The 17,984-nt window shown below is 40.1% G+C and overlaps 1 protein-coding gene across 1 annotated transcript in view; it reads left to right on the top strand.

The window, feature by feature from the left end:
• sardh (sarcosine dehydrogenase) overlaps positions 1 to 17,984 on the top strand; it is a 42,479-nt gene that overhangs the window by 6,990 nt on the left and 17,505 nt on the right. The window contains exons 5-12 of the mRNA XM_022768440.1: positions 361 to 540; positions 1,919 to 2,042; positions 2,355 to 2,455; positions 4,648 to 4,752; positions 8,385 to 8,514; positions 10,017 to 10,103; positions 14,319 to 14,409; positions 14,639 to 14,780. Coding sequence (XP_022624161.1) covers positions 361 to 540; positions 1,919 to 2,042; positions 2,355 to 2,455; positions 4,648 to 4,752; positions 8,385 to 8,514; positions 10,017 to 10,103; positions 14,319 to 14,409; positions 14,639 to 14,780 — 960 coding nt within the window. The remainder of the gene's footprint in view (positions 1 to 360; positions 541 to 1,918; positions 2,043 to 2,354; positions 2,456 to 4,647; positions 4,753 to 8,384; positions 8,515 to 10,016; positions 10,104 to 14,318; positions 14,410 to 14,638; positions 14,781 to 17,984) is intronic.

Raw genomic sequence — 17,984 nt, 5'->3', positions numbered from 1 at the left:
CCCCCGGCATTACCATCAGTTTGTGTTGTTATTTTCTATAAAATAAATGGAGTATCTGTGGTACTTCAAATAAACACATGTGAAGACTTTTTATTACTTTTTTTTGCAAATCAACAGGTGGTGCCAAAACCAAACGAAGGGCAGCTACAACAAATTATCATTGTAATCTCCACAATAATACTGGTTGTCACCCTGGCCCATATCATTTCCTGTTATAGACTAACCTCGGCCCCCCATCTCAGAAAGGAAAGTTGATGTGGCCCCCACTGAAAAAAGTTTGGGGACCGCTGCTTTAGATGAATAAATCCTTCTCAGACAAGACCACAACCACTAAAACATCTCATGTCCTCTTATTTCTAGCTGGGTAAAGTTTACGGTATCGAGTCCCATGTGCTGTCACCTGCGGAAACCAAGGACCTGTACCCTCTGATGAATGTTGATGATCTGTATGGAACCCTGTATGTACCAAAAGATGGGACCATGGACCCAGCAGGAACCTGCACCACCCTGTCCAGAGCTGCCTCCGCCAGGGGAGCCACGGTAATGTTGACTGGTTGTTTTCTTTTTGGACCATGGATATACTTCATATATTACAGTGGATGTACTCATTTGTTAGTGCAGTCTGATAAACCAAATAAAGATTGGTTACCCTCCAGAAGTTATAGCATACTTAAATTTATTATTTTGAGAATATCAGAATGCATAGTTCTCTGTGCACTTTGCATCATGTTACAGCATGTTAATTGTCATGTATTTTGGTCATTCAGTATACATTCATTTGGCTCTAGCATGTAATTTGTGCTAATTTTCTCTGATGTGTGTGTGTGTGTGTGTGTGTGTGTGTGTGTGTGTGTGTGTGTGTGTGAGAGAGAAAGAGAGAGTGACATAACACAGTAAAAATAGCACACTTAATAGCACCCTTATCTGAACAAGAGAATCTAGTGTAGATACCCATGTCATAACCTTGTGTGCAGCTAAGCATTAATTGCTGATTCAAACAGACCAGGACTTAAATGGCAGTCAGTAAATGCAACGCGTAAAGCCACATTTCTTCTATCTATGACCTGCAGGTTTATGGTGCTCAATGCTGTTGTAGGGCATTTTATGTAAAAGTTACCTCCAGTCTACTGTGTTATTACATTGAGTACAAATTCAGCACAATACAGTAACATTGAGTCTCTCTGTCTCTCTCTTTCTCTCTCGCAAAAATCATGAAAAATCATAACCACCTTGCTTCAAAGGGAAAAGCTATTTCAAACCACTTTGCAGTCTCTCCTTCACTTGCCTTCTCCTTCGCAAAAAGGCAAAACTTTTTTATTTCTTTTTATTTATAAAATGCAGGCTTGAGGCTTTAGTCTGACTTTTTGGCCTCTGAAGGCACCTAATTTATTCAAAAACACTGTTCTAAAAATAACAAAATTGTCTATAATTTTTCTTAAACAATTATGTCACAATTCTTGGAGTACCTTTACATAGCCTTACAATGCTAAAGCCACTTGAAACTTCTAAAAACCATGTGATCTTTGTGTGGCAGACTAACATGCAATTTAGTGTGCTAGTTGCTATCTGAGAATTACCTTACATGTTTATAGCATTGTCAAGAATTTTACATCAGTTCATTGTATAGTAATCTATGAGGATTTATGAAAATGGGAGTATGAAGTGAGAGAAATTGTTTCCATATTGTGTCACACCTCTTTCATAGCAACGTTGGAGAACACAAGGCTACACTTGGGAATAGAAATCTTATCACATGCGCAGTAGGCAGATATTACAAATATTACAAATATTATTTGATTGATTTACTGTACAACTCCTCTGTGCAGTACATACAGTGACCTCTGCAAGGGTGGAGCAGCACACATACAGTATCTCCATGTCACATGTGAATAACTCCTCAATGTCCTCTTTAAATCAGGTGATCGAGAACTGCCCTGTGACTGGTATTCAAGTACGGACAGATGACCTTGGGGTGAAGAGGGTGAAGGCAGTCGAGACCCCTCATGGGACCATTGAGACGCCTTGTGTGGTGAACTGTGCAGGTGAGATTCAGACGAGATCAGCGAACTAATTATCCCAAAGACATAAAAAACCCCTGGGCCGACAAGGATTTTGGTTTTGTTTGAGACGTACAAAAAAACACTGTGCCGTGCACTGTGCACAGTTTGCGATAAGGTAATGTTGATGCAGCTCACGGAGATGTAAAGGAGTGTTAATTGAATGATCTCACTGCTGATGGAAATATGGCAAGTGAAGGAGAGACTGCAAAGTGGTTTGAAATAGCTTTTCCTTAGGAAGCAAGGTGGTTATGATTTTTCATGATTTTTCACTTTTTGTCTGTTTGCTTCGTGCAGGTGTGTGGGCCACCAAGCTGGGGGAAATGGCCGGAGTCAAGGTGCCTCTCATAGCAATGCATCATGCCTACGTAGTGACAGAGAGAATTGAAGGCATACAGGTAAGACCGCCACCTGTCATATCTAAACAGCTTGACTGTGGTTAAAAATATGTTACACTAAAAATAAAAATGAGCATTGGTGCACCGTTGTGTAGGCCCTGGTAGCATGCTGGCAAATGACAAATGACTCAGTTTTTCTGAGTCCAACAATTCTTGTATTGTTGTTAATATAAGACACATTAGAGTTAGCTGTAATCTTCTGTTTTCCATCTGTTTCTGTTTTCCATCTTCAAGGTTGGACTTTTGTTGAAATACACAGATGCCTTAACTTTACTCATGCATTATAATTGTAGAGCTTGGTAATGTAGCTACATTTGCCAGCAAAATAATTGGGAGGTGCCAGATGAAACCGAGTGAGCTGTGTAAAGCCAGGACAAGAGACAAAGCCTTAGGCATCCTGACTGACAGTTCTGATCCTTTATTTTCTCAGTTTAAAGTTCTGAAGGCACCATGGGTGCCTTTGGCAACCAAAACTATTTTAATTAACCAAAATTATTTTTATTCCAAGTGCAATCAGCATTGTTAAAACTGTACAACAAATTTTGCTCTACAGTATCTATGTTATGTTTTAATGTTTCATGCTTTATGCTTATGACATTACCTCAGTGTTTACTTGTTCACTATAGTGAGCCCCAGACTTTTCTCTTAATGGTATCTTGTTGCCACATCTGTTTTTTCACTTGTTTTTACCTTTTCTCATGCTGCTTTTGTGTTTTGGTGAGCCACAACATAACACAACATATTGTATTCTGTTCTATTCTATTCTGTGGCTAATTAGCATAATTTACAATGCATTATTCAGTCTTCGCTATAGACTGTATTATTGTAATTTAGATTTTATTGTTAATTTAATTCCCCCATGGAGACACAAATTCCTTCATCTGTATGTATTAGGTTTATATGACAAACAGGGGGCACTCTGACCACATAAATTTCAGCCTATAATAGCCCAGACTGTTAGGGTGTGTGTGTGTGTGTGTGTGTGTGTGTGTGTGTGTGTGTGTGTGTGTGTGTGTGTGTGTGTGTGTGTGTGTGTGTGTGTGTGTGTGAGAGAGAGAGAGAGAGAGAGAGAGAAAAGGGGATTGTTTTGTTTGTATACATAAATGTTAGTTTTATGTGTGTGTGTGCGTACGTGCGTGTGTGTGTGTGGCCTCTATGTGCAGATTTAACACATGTCTGACATGGCTCCACTGTAACTGTGTGACTGTGAGTCTTGTGTGCTAGATTTAGTTAGTGTACACATGCATAACTGTGCTCATCCTCTACAGGCTGGTGGTTTTAGACGGGCTGTCAGAGCTTCGCTGTGTTATGTAGTTTAAGAGCAGCTTAACCAGCATTACTGCTACATCATGTACACTGACAACAGCCCACACACAAAATGACACACTCACATACTCAGATGCTGTGAGGAAATCTGTTGCTACCAGGGTTTGCAACTTCAGGTCAAACATCAAATGCTGACCGCAGCTGTGTATGTGAATAGATGTGACTTTGCCCTGAAAGGCTGTGGTGCCTTTAAATAAAAAAAAAAAAAAAATAGCCAGCTTGCTGATAGTAACTGGTGTTTGTTTTCATCTGTGTGAATAGATGAAGAACAGAAGGGTTTGCAGCGCTCAGTATTGATCACATGGAGTAAACTGACTGGCTGTATGCCGCACAGAGGAGAGAGGAAAGGAGCAGATTGGCTTTTACTAAATGTAGTGAGTCGTTTTCCAAATGTCAGCTTGTTCACTGGTATTTTGGTTTTGTACACAGAGAGCCAATCGACTTTGGAGTGAAAAACACTCACAACAGAATGAATACAAATGACAAAACATTCTTCAAGTGAAACTATTCATTAGACACTTGTACAAGGTTATTTACCTGGATGTGCAGGATGACTGTTTCCCTCTACTGTGTTTTAAAAAGAAGATTTCATGGTTTGTCAGTTGCTGCGATACCATACCGAGATGGTTTGTTATGGTATGTCATTGTATGTGCCACTGATGCTGTAAAGATTTTAAGGATGTTATGTCCTGTACTGTGTGAAGTACTAAGACACACTGAATACCATGTGAGAATCTGAGTGGTGGCAGATATATTAAGAACCTTTCTTTGTGTCTTGTCCTGTCCTCTAAAACAGAAAATTATTGGACTAATTAATTTTTTTATAATATTTTGAATGCTTCCCCTGTAATCTTCACTCTTTACAGAACATGCCAAATGTCAGGGACCATGATGCATCTGTGTACCTTCGCCTCCAAGGTGACGCCCTGTCTGTGGGTGGCTATGAACAGAACCCCATCTTCTGGGACGAGGTAAGCTTGAATATAGTGTAATGATTAACCATCTCATTCTCTGTCAATAGATTTTCGACTCTGAAACGTCACATATCGACTGTCTGCTTGCCTGAGTGAGAGACATGACGTAATGTCTGTCTTGTTTGACATAAAATCAAATACTTCAATTAGGTAGCTGAAAAAACTTTAATCCTGTTTATATACTTCTCATTCTCTCTGTCAGTGTGACCTCATCTCTTATTTACTCTGTTTTCCTTCCCTGGTCTTCATTACTTACTGCTGCATTAGCTTGGAGGTCAAACTGTATTCATAACAGGACTCATAAACCTCTGTGTGTGTGTGTGTGTGTGTGTGTGCGTGTGCGTGTGCGTGTGTGTGTGTGTGTGTGATTGTGTGTGTGATTGTGTGTGTTCACAGTGGTGGAAGAAGGAATTGAGCTCCTTCATACAAGTGGCAATATTATCATTTTATTCATTACTTTATTGTGTGTGAGGTCCTGCATTCAAAATAAAAGTACAGAGATGGTATCAGCGAAATGTACCATAAAAGAATAGTTCAACATTTTGGGCAATATGTTTATTTGATTTCTTGCCAAAAGTTGAATGAGAAGATTGATACATACAGACTTCTCTGTAGCCAGGAGGCAGCTAGCCTAGCTTAACATAAAGAATGGAAGTAAGGGAAAACAGCTAGCCTAGCTCGCACTAAAGTTATATTGTAAAAGATGCTGGTAGGTATCAGCACCACTGAAGCTCAATAAAGAACAAGTTGTATCTCTTTAATTTAATCCATACAAAAACAAAAAAGTATAGAAACAACAATTTGTGGTTACGTTTTGACAGAGCCAGGCCAGTCATTTCCCCTGTTCCTAGTCTTTGCGCTAAGCTAGGTAGCTGCTGGTTCTAGCTTCATATTTAGAGTACAAAGTTAAGAGTGGTATCAATCCTCTCATCTGAGCCTCGGCAAAGTGAATAAGCATATTCCCCAAAATGTTGAATAATTTGTATGGAGCTGGACTCGGGGTGTGTTTAAATAAGCTTAGCTTGAAGACTGGAGGCCGGGGGTACAGCTAATATGCCTAAAAAAGTGCCTAAAATATGCGTGGTCTAAAGCTGACTTACCTTACTTGTAATGCAAAAAAGGAATAGAACTGAAAACTGAAGTCAAATACTGAATTTTCTTCCATGGCTTGTGTAAAGACATGATTAAAAACTGACTTGAAAAGTTTTTTTTCTTTTTGTTTTTTTTTTTAATTCATATTAAGTTATCAAAAAATGTTGTGTTCTGTTGTCATCCATGATGAAACTCATTACTTGTCTTATTACCTTCACACTAGATATTTCAATTCTAATAGGCAAAATACCAAAGAAGATAAACCCATTGATTTTAATGACAACATAACCATTCTTTTAGCACCACCCACAAACCTTTATATTTTTAGCTTCACTACTGGTGAAATCGCTTTTATTGAAACATTAGAACCAAAGCAAGACTGTAAATGACTGAAATAACAAATTGTGACTCTTTAAAGAGGTGGCTGACTTTGGAGATTGATCTTTATAAAAGCCTTTGAATTGGCAGGTGGTCTTGGAACACAGGTGAAAAACTGGTTTTTAGTGCAGTTTGTTCACCAGTTTGACAGGTTCGGTGGCAGGCCCCTCTTCTCCTTTCCTGTCCTGGAGTTCCACACTTAAAGCTCTTCACTCCTCAGTCACTCCTGTTTGATTTTATTCCTCTATCTGTCCCTCCTTCAAATTTTTTCTCTTACAAAGTATTGTAATCCTGGACCCCTACCATTCACAGACAAGGATTACTATCTGGTCAACCTGTTCATATGTGAAAATGAGCTATAGAAATGCAAATGAAGGATTGCAAAGTGCTGATATCTGATATAATGTAAATAATAAAAAATATATTTAGTCTCAGTTTCTATAAAAGGAGACTTTTTTGCAGGACACTGATAATATCTTCTTGCCTCTGAGTGACTTCATGACTTTCTTTCTTTCCGTCTGGCTGCCTCCCTGTCTACAGACTCCTCAGTGGTTTTACATTTTAGAGGATTTCTTTGTGCAAAAGCAGCTTCTTTTGTTCTCATTCTGCAGCTGAGCGTTGCTTTGATGTCTTGAGGCGGATGGAGGAAGAAAGAGAGGAGATACAGAAAGGAGAATTAGCAGGGAGACGGGGAGAGAATAGAGGATGCCTAGTGAGTGAAGATGAACAGGATCGATGGCTTGGGAGGGATTGAGAGAAGTGGGATGTCTAGGACAAAGAGCACGGCTCCTCAGATACTCCAGTTGAGTGTCAGTGCTCGGTAATAATGCAGAATTCTTTGTTCACATGAAAGCAGCTGCTGTCAGTGCGCACATCCATGTGACGCCCAAGTCTTAATCAAAACTGAAAGCATCACCATTGACGTTCATTGTACAGTCACAGGAGCTCCTTTCAGTATGCCCTTTGCACTTCTGTCTAACTTCAGACTTTTGGCTCAAAGAATTGCTCATATTTAACACATTTACCATTTTAGGCAGTAAGTTGACGCTGTTGTCAGGCGTGATATGGCAGTGACTCCAAAAAGCGCTCTCTGAAAGTAAGAGAATGACTCCTTTTTGTGGGGAGTGGGAGTTGCATTCCACCATCGAGGAGCCGGGATGGAGAGGAGTCAAGTTTGAGTGGAGGGCTGATCAGATCAGTGTCAGGATATAGGGAGAAATGCGTGACTGATTAAAATGGCAGCACAGAGCACAAGCTGGTGTGCTGGACTTTTCGATTTTGAGCACCCTGAGTCAGCCAGATTAGTGTAGGAGGGGAGACTTTTAAAGGCGAGGATGTCTGCGCTTGCTCGGCATGAGTTTTAGGAGCTAAAGGCCGCATTTTGGCCCGGCTGACAAGGAGGGAGTTGCAGAAGTCCAGATGGGAGCAAATTAAAACTTGAGCAAGGACCTGAGAGGGAAGGGTCTGATTTGACAGATGTTGATTCCCTGGTGAGAAAGAGTAGATTCAACAGACTCTTAACAGGATGTGTTGCGGCTGCAGTGTGCACCGCACTCACACACTATCATGTTTTAACTTGGGCTGAAGTGACTAATGTTTTCGTCAACAGTGATGAGGAAGAAAAAGGAAATAGAGCACATCAGTAAATATGACATTTACTTTGCAGTGGTGCACCGGCATTGAACATCCACAAGTCTACTTTGGTAGTGTGGATTAATTTTGTGGGAAATATGAACCAAACAGCCAGAGCTGAGTATTTTTCTGGAATTTCTCTGTGTTCATTTTGGAGAAAGAAAACAAAACAACAGTTACAATTTAAAAAGACACCATTGTCACAGCACTTGGCATTTTAGGTACTGATTTGAATTTTTTCACAATTTCTCCTTCTAATTTTTGGAATGGAAGGTGTTTTTTCTTGTTTATGAAGATCAATGTGTTCTTGCAGCACGATACATAATTTTCTGGGAAACATGAAATCAGTGTGAAAATGAGTCTAGAATTTGAGGTAGTTTTGTAAGACAATGTGTAAAAACAACAGCTTTTTTTTTGACGTGCTTGTGTTTTGGCAGCATTAGAAAACTAAGTACTTGCATATATTTCTGCTTTTAAAGTTACAGGAAATAAGAATGTCATGCATTTGTCTGTGTTTTCTCTCCCAGGTCTCTGATAAGTTTGCCTTCAGTTTGTTTGACCTGGACTGGGATGTGTTCATGCAACATATTGAGGGTGCAATCAACAGAGTCCCTAATCTGGAGCAGACTGGAATCAAGTCCACCGTCTGTGGACCTGGTACACGCGTACAAGCACACATGCACACACCAGCACACACCCACACACGCAGACATACAGCAGTCCCACAGAAAAATCCTACAGGTCCTTCTTGCAAATGTCTTATAACATTATGCATTACAGCAGGGAACAAGCAACTTTAATGACACTTTTTCTAATTTAAAAGTGAAATGTATCCATCTATGATATATCTTATTCACTGCTCCCATACAGCTCTCACTCATGAATACGTAAACTAGCAGGCTATGTTTCATGTTTGTAGAGGAGCTGGTTTGAATAACTCAAGCCTGACTCCTTGTCCAGGCAATATCACGTTGCCATGTTGGTTGAGTGAGCTGATCTGTCGCTGTGCAGCCTGAAGAGTTTCAGTATCAAATGGGATTTTTCATCATCATATTGTGATGCAGCTGAGCTGTTTGGAGTGTGTTTGAGTGAATGATTTTATGAGGTGAAACAAGTGACACCTGAAACAAACTTTGACACAAATGCACACACATATCTAGACAGACGGAAGACAGAAAACAGAGAAATGGAGAAGGAAATCTGAGAAGGACAGAAAGAAAGAGCTATTCATAACATTCATAGAGATATAAAGAGGGAAAGAAAGACAGATGGATAACAACATAAGTAGAGAGATGAAATGTGGAAAAACAATGATGAAGAAAAAATAAAAAGGTCAAATCAATAAAGCTCAGAGCTCGGAGGGAGATGAAACTCGGATAACAAGGAGATACAAATTAGGAGTCTTGACATTGTCATTGTAGGTCTCCCCAGCTGTGACGCTTGCTTTAAGGCAGTTATCGTTTCATTTCAAACGTATATACATGATAAGTACACCACACTGAGCAATTAATATCCATAGTGAGCTTACTGAGCCCTCGACTGTTTCCTTGGTGAGAAAGTGGCAGAATAGAGAAGCACTCTCAACCATGATCCAGGTATTATGAGTACCAAGAGTACCTTTGGTGAGGATAGAGCAAAGAAAAATATAAAAGTGTTGTGGTAATTTCCTTCTTCAAAAAATTGGTTCAGGATTAAGGTTAAGGTTAGCTGTGTTTTCTTTTGTCATTTTCAGCAGGCAGTAGAATATGGCAAGTGACCATCTTCATGTGTACCATAATACACACGTGAGTGTGTGTGCACCATATGGGAGGGAGTGAATGCATGTGTGTATTTTTAACCTGGGTGAATGAAGTACTTGACTTTGGATCTCTCTTTCTTTAAGTTCACTTCAATGGCACAACTATAGCACTCTTATATATTTATGTGCTCACTGGGATCTCTCTCTCTCTCTCTCTCTCTCTCTCTCTCTCTCTCTCTCTGAAGGGTTGACTGACTATAAGACTTGAAAGACAGAGAGGACACATAAATGTCACTGGAGCTTTTACACAAAAAATACAAGTATTCTTATGTACAATGTTTCACCTCAGTGGTTTGTTTGTGTATCCTAAATTTGTTTCCACTGTTACCTACAAAGTTTCTCTCTCTGTCCATTCCGTCAGAATCATTCACAGCAGACCATAAGCCGCTGATGGGAGAAGCACCAGAGGTCAGAGGTTTCTTCCTGGGATGTGGCTTCAACAGTGCTGGTAAGTGCTGTGGGGGCAGAAAGATTGGAAAGGAAGGGGGGGGGGGGCTTTTAGACAAACAAAAGGATAAAAAGGGAGAGAAATGAAGAGTGCATGATGATAAGAGAGAATGTAAAGACATCTCCAGTCAACCTATTAAGTTCACAAACTGTGAAGACTTTGAAATACTTCTTGGTTTAGAGCTTTCCCTTGAGGAAACAATGAAGTGATAGAGCTAGAAAGGTCAGAGGAATTTTCAAAGAAAGTAAATAAACAGGAAGAAAACAAGCAGGGAGAAATGGTCAAAGAGTGTTTTTCCTAGACTTTAACCCACCCTTCATCAATCTCTGTGGATACTCTCAAGATACAAATGAATAATGTAGTGCTTTTGGAGTCCATGGAGGACACACACAAACACATACTCGTACGAACAACAACTCAAGTCATTCCACCGCTTCACTCACAGATGGGCTTACCTCTGACATTAGACGGGGAGGAATGTGAGCATCTCAGCAATTTGAAAAACATGGGTAGAGGGGGTGTAAAGGGTAAAGTAATTGCCATTAGTGTTAACAAACAGTTGAGAGAAAGCTTTTTTTTTTCCTGCATCAGAGCAAATGATTACTGGGTTGAGCACTACAGTTTGACAAATGCTTCGGAGCTGCAGAGAGGTGGAGTCCCTAAGTGACACATGACATTTACATCTACTCTTTTGGCAGATGCTTTTATCCAAAGTGACTTACAAGTGAGGGATAACACTCGAGACCTTGGAGTAAGCACTAAGTACTGAATCTGTTCAATAAGACAAAGCAAAAGTAGACCAAGTAAAGAAGTGCACAGTAAGTGTGTCATTTTAGGGTCTTAGAGGTGTTAGGAGAGGAGGTGCTTTCGAGTTTTGAGTTCAGCTAGATGGGGAAGAATTTAGTCTGTGGGCAAGTGTTAGTGGCTTGAATTTGAATTGGGCAGTTTTGAGGTTGATGATTGATCAAAAAAAAGAAAAAAAAAGAAAAAAATGCTTCAGCCTTTCTATGCAAATAAAAATGCAATGTTCCTATCTAAATGGAGGTAGATAAAATATTGCAGTCCCCCCATTGTCCAGACTGTGTTTTAAAGTGCAATGCTGGGACTAAGCTAATTGAAATGGGCCCAGCATCATTGATATCACACTTGGTAACAGTGCCTTTTTATAATAAGGGATTTTCCACCAGCCATGAATGGTCCAAAAGCCGTCTACATATCTGATGTACATACTTGCACTCCGTGTCTGTCACTCACTCTTCCCCTTGTCTCTATGTCCCTCTAGCATGGGAAAAGTCTTCGGTCCATTTCACTTCATCACACAAAAACACATGCACGCACATAAACCCCCACAGCTTATTTGGCTCAAGGCAAGGCAAGAAACGGGGGATAATTCATAAACCACAGGGTAAAAATCGGTTCACATATAAAAAAAAAAAATCCATCATTGGGTGCTCTGTAACTTTTTAAGCCTCCAGTTGATTTGTTTTACTTGGTGGGGTTCATTTGTGCTTCCAAGCAATGAGTAACTCTTTAATTGCTTTTAACTGCTGCAACTCTTACCCAGCTGCACCACCATCTTGTTCATAATCACAGCCACGAGCACCTTCCCAGGTATTATGGTTAGCTGAGACTTTTTTTTTTTTTTTTAAATCACATTAAAAGGAACAGAAAGTAGCCTGTATTAAGGCAGGACACTATATAGGCTGAGAAAACCATTGGGTTCAGTGGCATGAGATCTTGATGCTTTTTGCGTCACTGACTATCCTCGCAAAAAGCATCAAGATCTCATTCCCGGATCTTGTTACAGTTGCACTTTGGTGGAGGATATAGAGGAGCTGGGCCTGAAACATTCACCTCTTACCAATCACAGTTTTTATAATTTGCAGGTGAAGTAATGTCTAGACCTCAAAGTTACAGTGTTGCTGTTTATTTACAGGTTAAACTAAGGAGGTACACTGTACGATAAATGATGCTGGTAGCCAGCTATTTTTTAAACTTTTGACAGAACAAAGCTGGCTGTTTCCCCGTGCAACCAATCTTTAGAAATCCTGACTCCATCTCCAGACTAAATGTGCAGACATTGGGTTGGTAAAACAATTTTTCAAAACATACCTTTAAATGTAACCGAAGCATCTAGAAAAATTTAATTTGTTAATGTTTTTTGGGTTGACAGTCAGTACGTCGGTACGCACCATTCTTGTGAACATGATAGCTCAGTAAAGCCTTGAGGGTATTTCTTTAAAATTTATGATGAACTGATGACATAAGCAATAACATTTTACATCTGAATGGTCAAAGGTCAGCTGCACTATAATATAATGTTCTGCAAAAACATTTCTGGCCATTATTCAATGCTATACCTCAGGAATTTTTCCTGCAACTTGGCTGGTTGGTGGAGGCATATAACTGCAAACTTGGTAATTCTAGTTCAAACAAATTTGGCACTATGTTTACCTAGATATCTAACTGACTTTGCACATGCAAATCACAAATACATGGTTACTGGGCTGCTATGATAAAGAGGAATTTATACAATTATGTGTGTTTTTTTTCCCTCTTTAAAAGCATCTTTTAAATTGAGTAATAGATTGCTATCACTGTAAATGTGAACGTCAGAAAAGGGGGAGAGAGCAGATATCTAAAGACAATCTGAGGGAAATGCAGAAGAGAGGAGAGGGAATGAAGGATAATGACATCGAAAGGAACAAATGTTTGCACAGCATAAACGAACAATAATAGAGTGAGAAACCGATAGCAAGCACAAAGGCGGAGAGGAGGGGTGACAACATGAGTGGAGGCACGAGCATGAGGGTTCACACGCAGATTCACGCTCACACATCAGTGTGGTTATCTTTGGTGACATTTATCAGTGCCACCTCGCCTTGCTGGTTGTCTCCACAACGTCTTGGGAGAACTTGATTGCCCTCCACCCCCCCCCACCCCCACCCATCTCGCCTTCCTCCCTCTATCTCCTCATCCCTGCACTCATGCATCCATCCATCCATCCCGCCCGCCATTCAAACGTCCACCCAGGCTTGACCCGGAGTGACAGTGGCCGCAGATGAGTGAGGCGATGAGAGATGGAGGGAGAGGGGATGCTGTGAGAGGTGGAGATAGAGGGATGAAGGAGGGATGCAAGGACACACTGGTCGTGCTGCTGCATATTGATGTTGTGCTCGCAGCACATGTAGGAGTGTGTGCGTATATGTACACAGCCATGCACGCACGCGTGCACACACAAGCACGCACGCACGCACACACAGACATATGATATATGCAAATTACCAGCAACACAGCACAAGAAGGGGGTTGCTAAAAGGGAGCAGCTCATTAAGCCAGCAGTTTTGGGACTGAATGGATAAAATATTGAATTGCCAGGGTTTGTTGGTTGGTGGAGTTGAAATAAACAGAATGCTGCAGCCGTTGGTTGCAGCTGATGAGGTCAGATTGCTTAGGGGCAGCTGTGAGCAAGGGTCAAATGATGGAACAAAGGTCAAAACAATCCTCTGTAGGTTGGATGACATATAGAGGCTGTGGCAGAGGACAAACACTCTTCTCTTCTCTTCTCTTCTCTTCTACTCTCTTCTACTCTCTTCTTTTCTCTTCTCTTCTCTTCTCTTCTCTTCCAAAGTAGCGCTTGTGCAGTGGACCCAGTAAACTGTGATAATCGGATTAAAAACTCTGTTTATTCTGCAAATAACAATTATTTTCATTATCAGTTAATTTGCCACTTTTTTTTTTAATTGATTGCTGAATCATTTAATTTATAAAATGTGAATGTCTCTGCCCAAGGTGACGTCTTTTGTTTTGTTCAGATCATCAGTGCAAAATAGTGCTGTCACCTTTGGGAACTGATAATGGACGTATTTCTCTTTTTTCTGCCATTTTGATCAACTAAACAATTATTCAAAAACAGATTTATTGAAAGTGGAAATCATTAGTAATGTAATCCCAATCCAAAACCCAAAGATATTACAATATTAGATAATATTATTATGTTATATATATATATATATATATATATATATTATATATAAAGATAGATAAAAAGCAAATACTCATGTTCACGAAGTTAGAACCAGCAAGCCTTTTATTGATGTTTAATTTGATTAATCAACTAATTTCTTCAGCAGTAGTTAATGGGTTTTCTGTAAGGATTGGGTTGTGATGCTGTTCATAACAGTTTCTGTGTCATCCTTGCTCTTTTTGTGTCAGGTATGATGCTGGGGGGTGGTTGTGGTAGAGAGCTGGCTCACTGGATCATACACGGCCGTCCTGAAAAGGATATGTATGGATACGACATCAGGTACATCAATGCACACAAAAACTGTATAGAAACACATAAAGGTCATGAGCAGTGGCAGATACCACAGAAAGTTTCTGGTGCCACTCTACAAAGCTGAACATGATTTTGACCTTCTGATTTTATCAAAGGGCGGCAGGAACCAGAATAATAATGAAGTTTTAATGAAGTCTGAATGATTGTGACTTTTAATGATCCTTAATCTTTTGAATTCCTCTCCCTCTGGTCTCAGGCGTTTCCATAACTCGCTGACAGACAACAAACACTGGATCAGAGAGAGGAGCCATGAGTCGTATGCTAAAAACTACTCTGTGGTGTTCCCCTTTGATGAGCCGCTGGCCAGCCGAAACATGAGGAAGGACCCTTTCCATCAGGTATGACGAGCGGTTTGATCTCCAGTGCAGACGGTTAAACAGGGTGTTTCTCGAAGAGTTCAATGAAACAACCCTAATGCACTGTATTTCCTATTTGAGTTAGTCAGACGCCTTTCAACTGTAGTTTGATGAGTCATTTTAAGTTGGGCAAGCACAGGTTTAATTCCAAAGAAATCTCTTTTTCTTCTTCTGTACATGTAATAGATATTATGTAATAAACTGTAGAAAGGGAATGAAAAGAACTATGAATGAAAAATTCACAGAGTTAATTACAATTCACACTATTTTCATATTTTAGGGAAATAATGTCTAACAATAACATTAGTAAAAACACAAATGCATAAAATAAGCAAATATAGCCTTTGTTGAGTTATTGTGTGAGGTTGAAGGGTGTTCCTGTTATTTCTTCCATCCTGAATATACAGATAAACATAGTAGGCAGTGTTTGCATTTTCAATGAGCGACGTTAAAAAATTAATACATATTTTTCCTAGATCTGATAAACGTTAAGCCTAACCTTGGCCTTTATTCAAGCACAGTTGGAAAAGCTTTGGCTTTTACTTTCAGTAAAAAAGTGCGGGCAGTGTTGCGAATCTCTGAGGATTTAGAATGACGGACAGTTTTTTGGCTTCTTCATAGCTGATGGGAAAACTTTCTGTGCCCGTATTGACAAGGTTTCCTAACATAGATGAAACAAGTTCACCTCTTTAAGTCGCAGGAGCATCTCCACTGCCGTATATCCTTACCTATATTTTTAGAGGTTGTATGACTTTGCTCCTCTGTCCTTCAGCCAGTCATTCCACTCCCTGTCCTGCTTCCCTCTCTGTATCTAGCCTTCACTCATGTTCCTCTCATCTGATATTCTCTCATTTTGGCAATGTCCCAACACAATTCATCCTACTATCCATACTTAGTTTGTGTTTCTCCCTCTTTCCTGTGTGAGAAAGAAAGAGGTGCCGCTGTTTCTTTCCCTCTATTAGCCTCTTTAACCTCAGTGTCCAATTGGCTAATTGAGACGATAATCTGGTGATGGAGCAAATAAGCATATATGAACGATGCTGCCGAAAAGCTCAGGCTAAACGGGCTTGAACATCTGTGTGTATGACTGTACAGAGAAGACAATGAATAAAGTACATCTAAGTTGCAAGTAGGAATGTAGAACCGACTGTGTGTGTGTTTGTGTGTGTGTGTGTGTGTGTGTGTGCTTTTATGTCTGTCATTATTTTGCCAAGCTAGAAATATTGACCCTGTCTCTCTCAGTATACGTTAGCTCTGTCACCTTCACGTCTTTTCTTTGTCCGTCTGCCCGTCTCTCTCTCCTCGTCTCCTCTACTCAAAACCAGATGGCAGTTTAGCTGTTTTAGCAGTGTAACGTATCCCCAGCAGCTACGTCTATTAAAGTGATCCCTGCCAACATGACTATAAATGATACACTTAGCTTCAGTGGCCTGGTCCTGGATGTCTTTCAGCTTCCTTTCTCTGCTTAGCCTGACACAAGCTCTTAATAGGCCTCGCCACAATATTTTATGCATTAATGACCCACTTAGCCATGCTTTCCTGTTCCAGACTTCATTTACCTTTTAACTGTTGCAATTTCTACCCCCGCTCACGCATGCAGGCATTCCTTCAGAACAGATTACTGTTACACAAATTGCATTAACAGTGTTGTCAGTGTATTTTTGTAGCTCATGTATACAGCTTTCTTAGAGCTCATTATATTTAGCTTCTCTGACACCTTTCATACATAATTAAACAGATTTCCCGAAGGGCCTTTTTTACACTGAATGAGCAGTCAAAAGGCATGAAGGGAGGGTAACTTTTTAAATGTTTTTCAGTTTGTGGACTGCGACCTCACAATGCATTTCACTGATGGAAAATGGCTGTGTAGTTTTGATTAATTACAGTCTGATTTTGTCTTTAGATTACAGAAAAACAAGCGAAAACAAATATCCATGTGAAAAACCGACTATAAATACCATTTGTAGTGCAAACAATGTAGTTTATCTCTTTATTGTTCTCTTTGGTCCTCTGAAGGTGCTCTCAAGGTGCATTATCAGCAGCTCATCCCTGTTTTCTCCTCCCATTAAAAAAATATAAAGAAGGATAAAAGAAAGCAAGTACTGCAAGTCAGATAGTCATTATAATACAAATATGTACAATGTGCAACATTAATGGTGGAATGTCCAATAGTTACAGTATGAAAAATTAAAAGAACATTTTTTTTTGTTTTTGGCAAAAAAAAAAAGTATTTAATTCACAATGAGTCAATTCATGAATCCTAGGACACCTGTCTTCAGAGCAACATACCACTGACGTATGCTGCGTGTCATAACACCCACACCATATTTTTTTCCATGTGTAAGACCACAGATTGGCAGCATCCTACTGCCATTGGCCATGACAGCTCTCCAGAAATGCAACTGTTTTGTCACATTCGCGCTCCCATATCAGTACATTATGGCACTGTTTGATGCGGTGTGTCCTTAATCTTCATGATAACAAGTGCAATGGTCATTGTAATTATGGCATCAGATTTCATGCTTGCCAGCTACAGTACGGAGCACTGAAAAGACACTGCTCTCAGGTAGCCAGACTGTACCTCGAAGCAGAGCACAGTCCCTGTGAGACTGGGTTGGTCCAACCCTCAGCTGCAAGCCCATTAGAGCCCTGCTAATCACTTGTCGAGGGCCATCACCTAGCAACCAGCCTTCCTGCTGTTGGAGAGCCTCAGATAAATTTAGGGATGGCAGAGCGAAGAAGGGAAAACACTGGAAAAGTCTAATTATTATTTTTTAAATGAGCTTTTGTTCACGATACTGGCTCTTGCTCCTAATCATGACAACATGTATTATGGCTAAGAGGTACTTAAGGGGTTTGATTGGCCAGGGAAGCTGTCCTTGTGCAAGTAATGAGACTGTCTACTTTTAGGAGGCAATACAAGCTTATTTCAGAGCACAAACAGGCCATCTCTGACATTGCTGCTCACACGTTTTCTCCACCTCGGTAGCACTGATGGTAAATATAGCTCAGTGTGGGAAGTTTTGGCAAGAGACAGCTAGCTGCCTGCTAGGAGGAGAGCATAGCAGAACATACCTACTAACTGTGGGCGACTGTCAATTTTAACAAGGAGGATGGTGAGCACTGAAATATCTTATTTCAACACTGTTCGAAAGATCAAGAATTAACAAGCATACTATATTTGCA

Source organism: Seriola dumerili, unplaced genomic scaffold (genome assembly GCF_002260705.1).
Source record: "Seriola dumerili isolate Sdu_G_001 unplaced genomic scaffold, Sdu_1.0 BDQW01001601.1, whole genome shotgun sequence".
Classification (NCBI taxonomy): Eukaryota; Metazoa; Chordata; class Actinopteri; order Carangiformes; family Carangidae; genus Seriola; species Seriola dumerili.
Note: the sequence above shows the minus strand (reverse complement) of the source record. Positions and strands in the feature narration are given on the sequence as shown.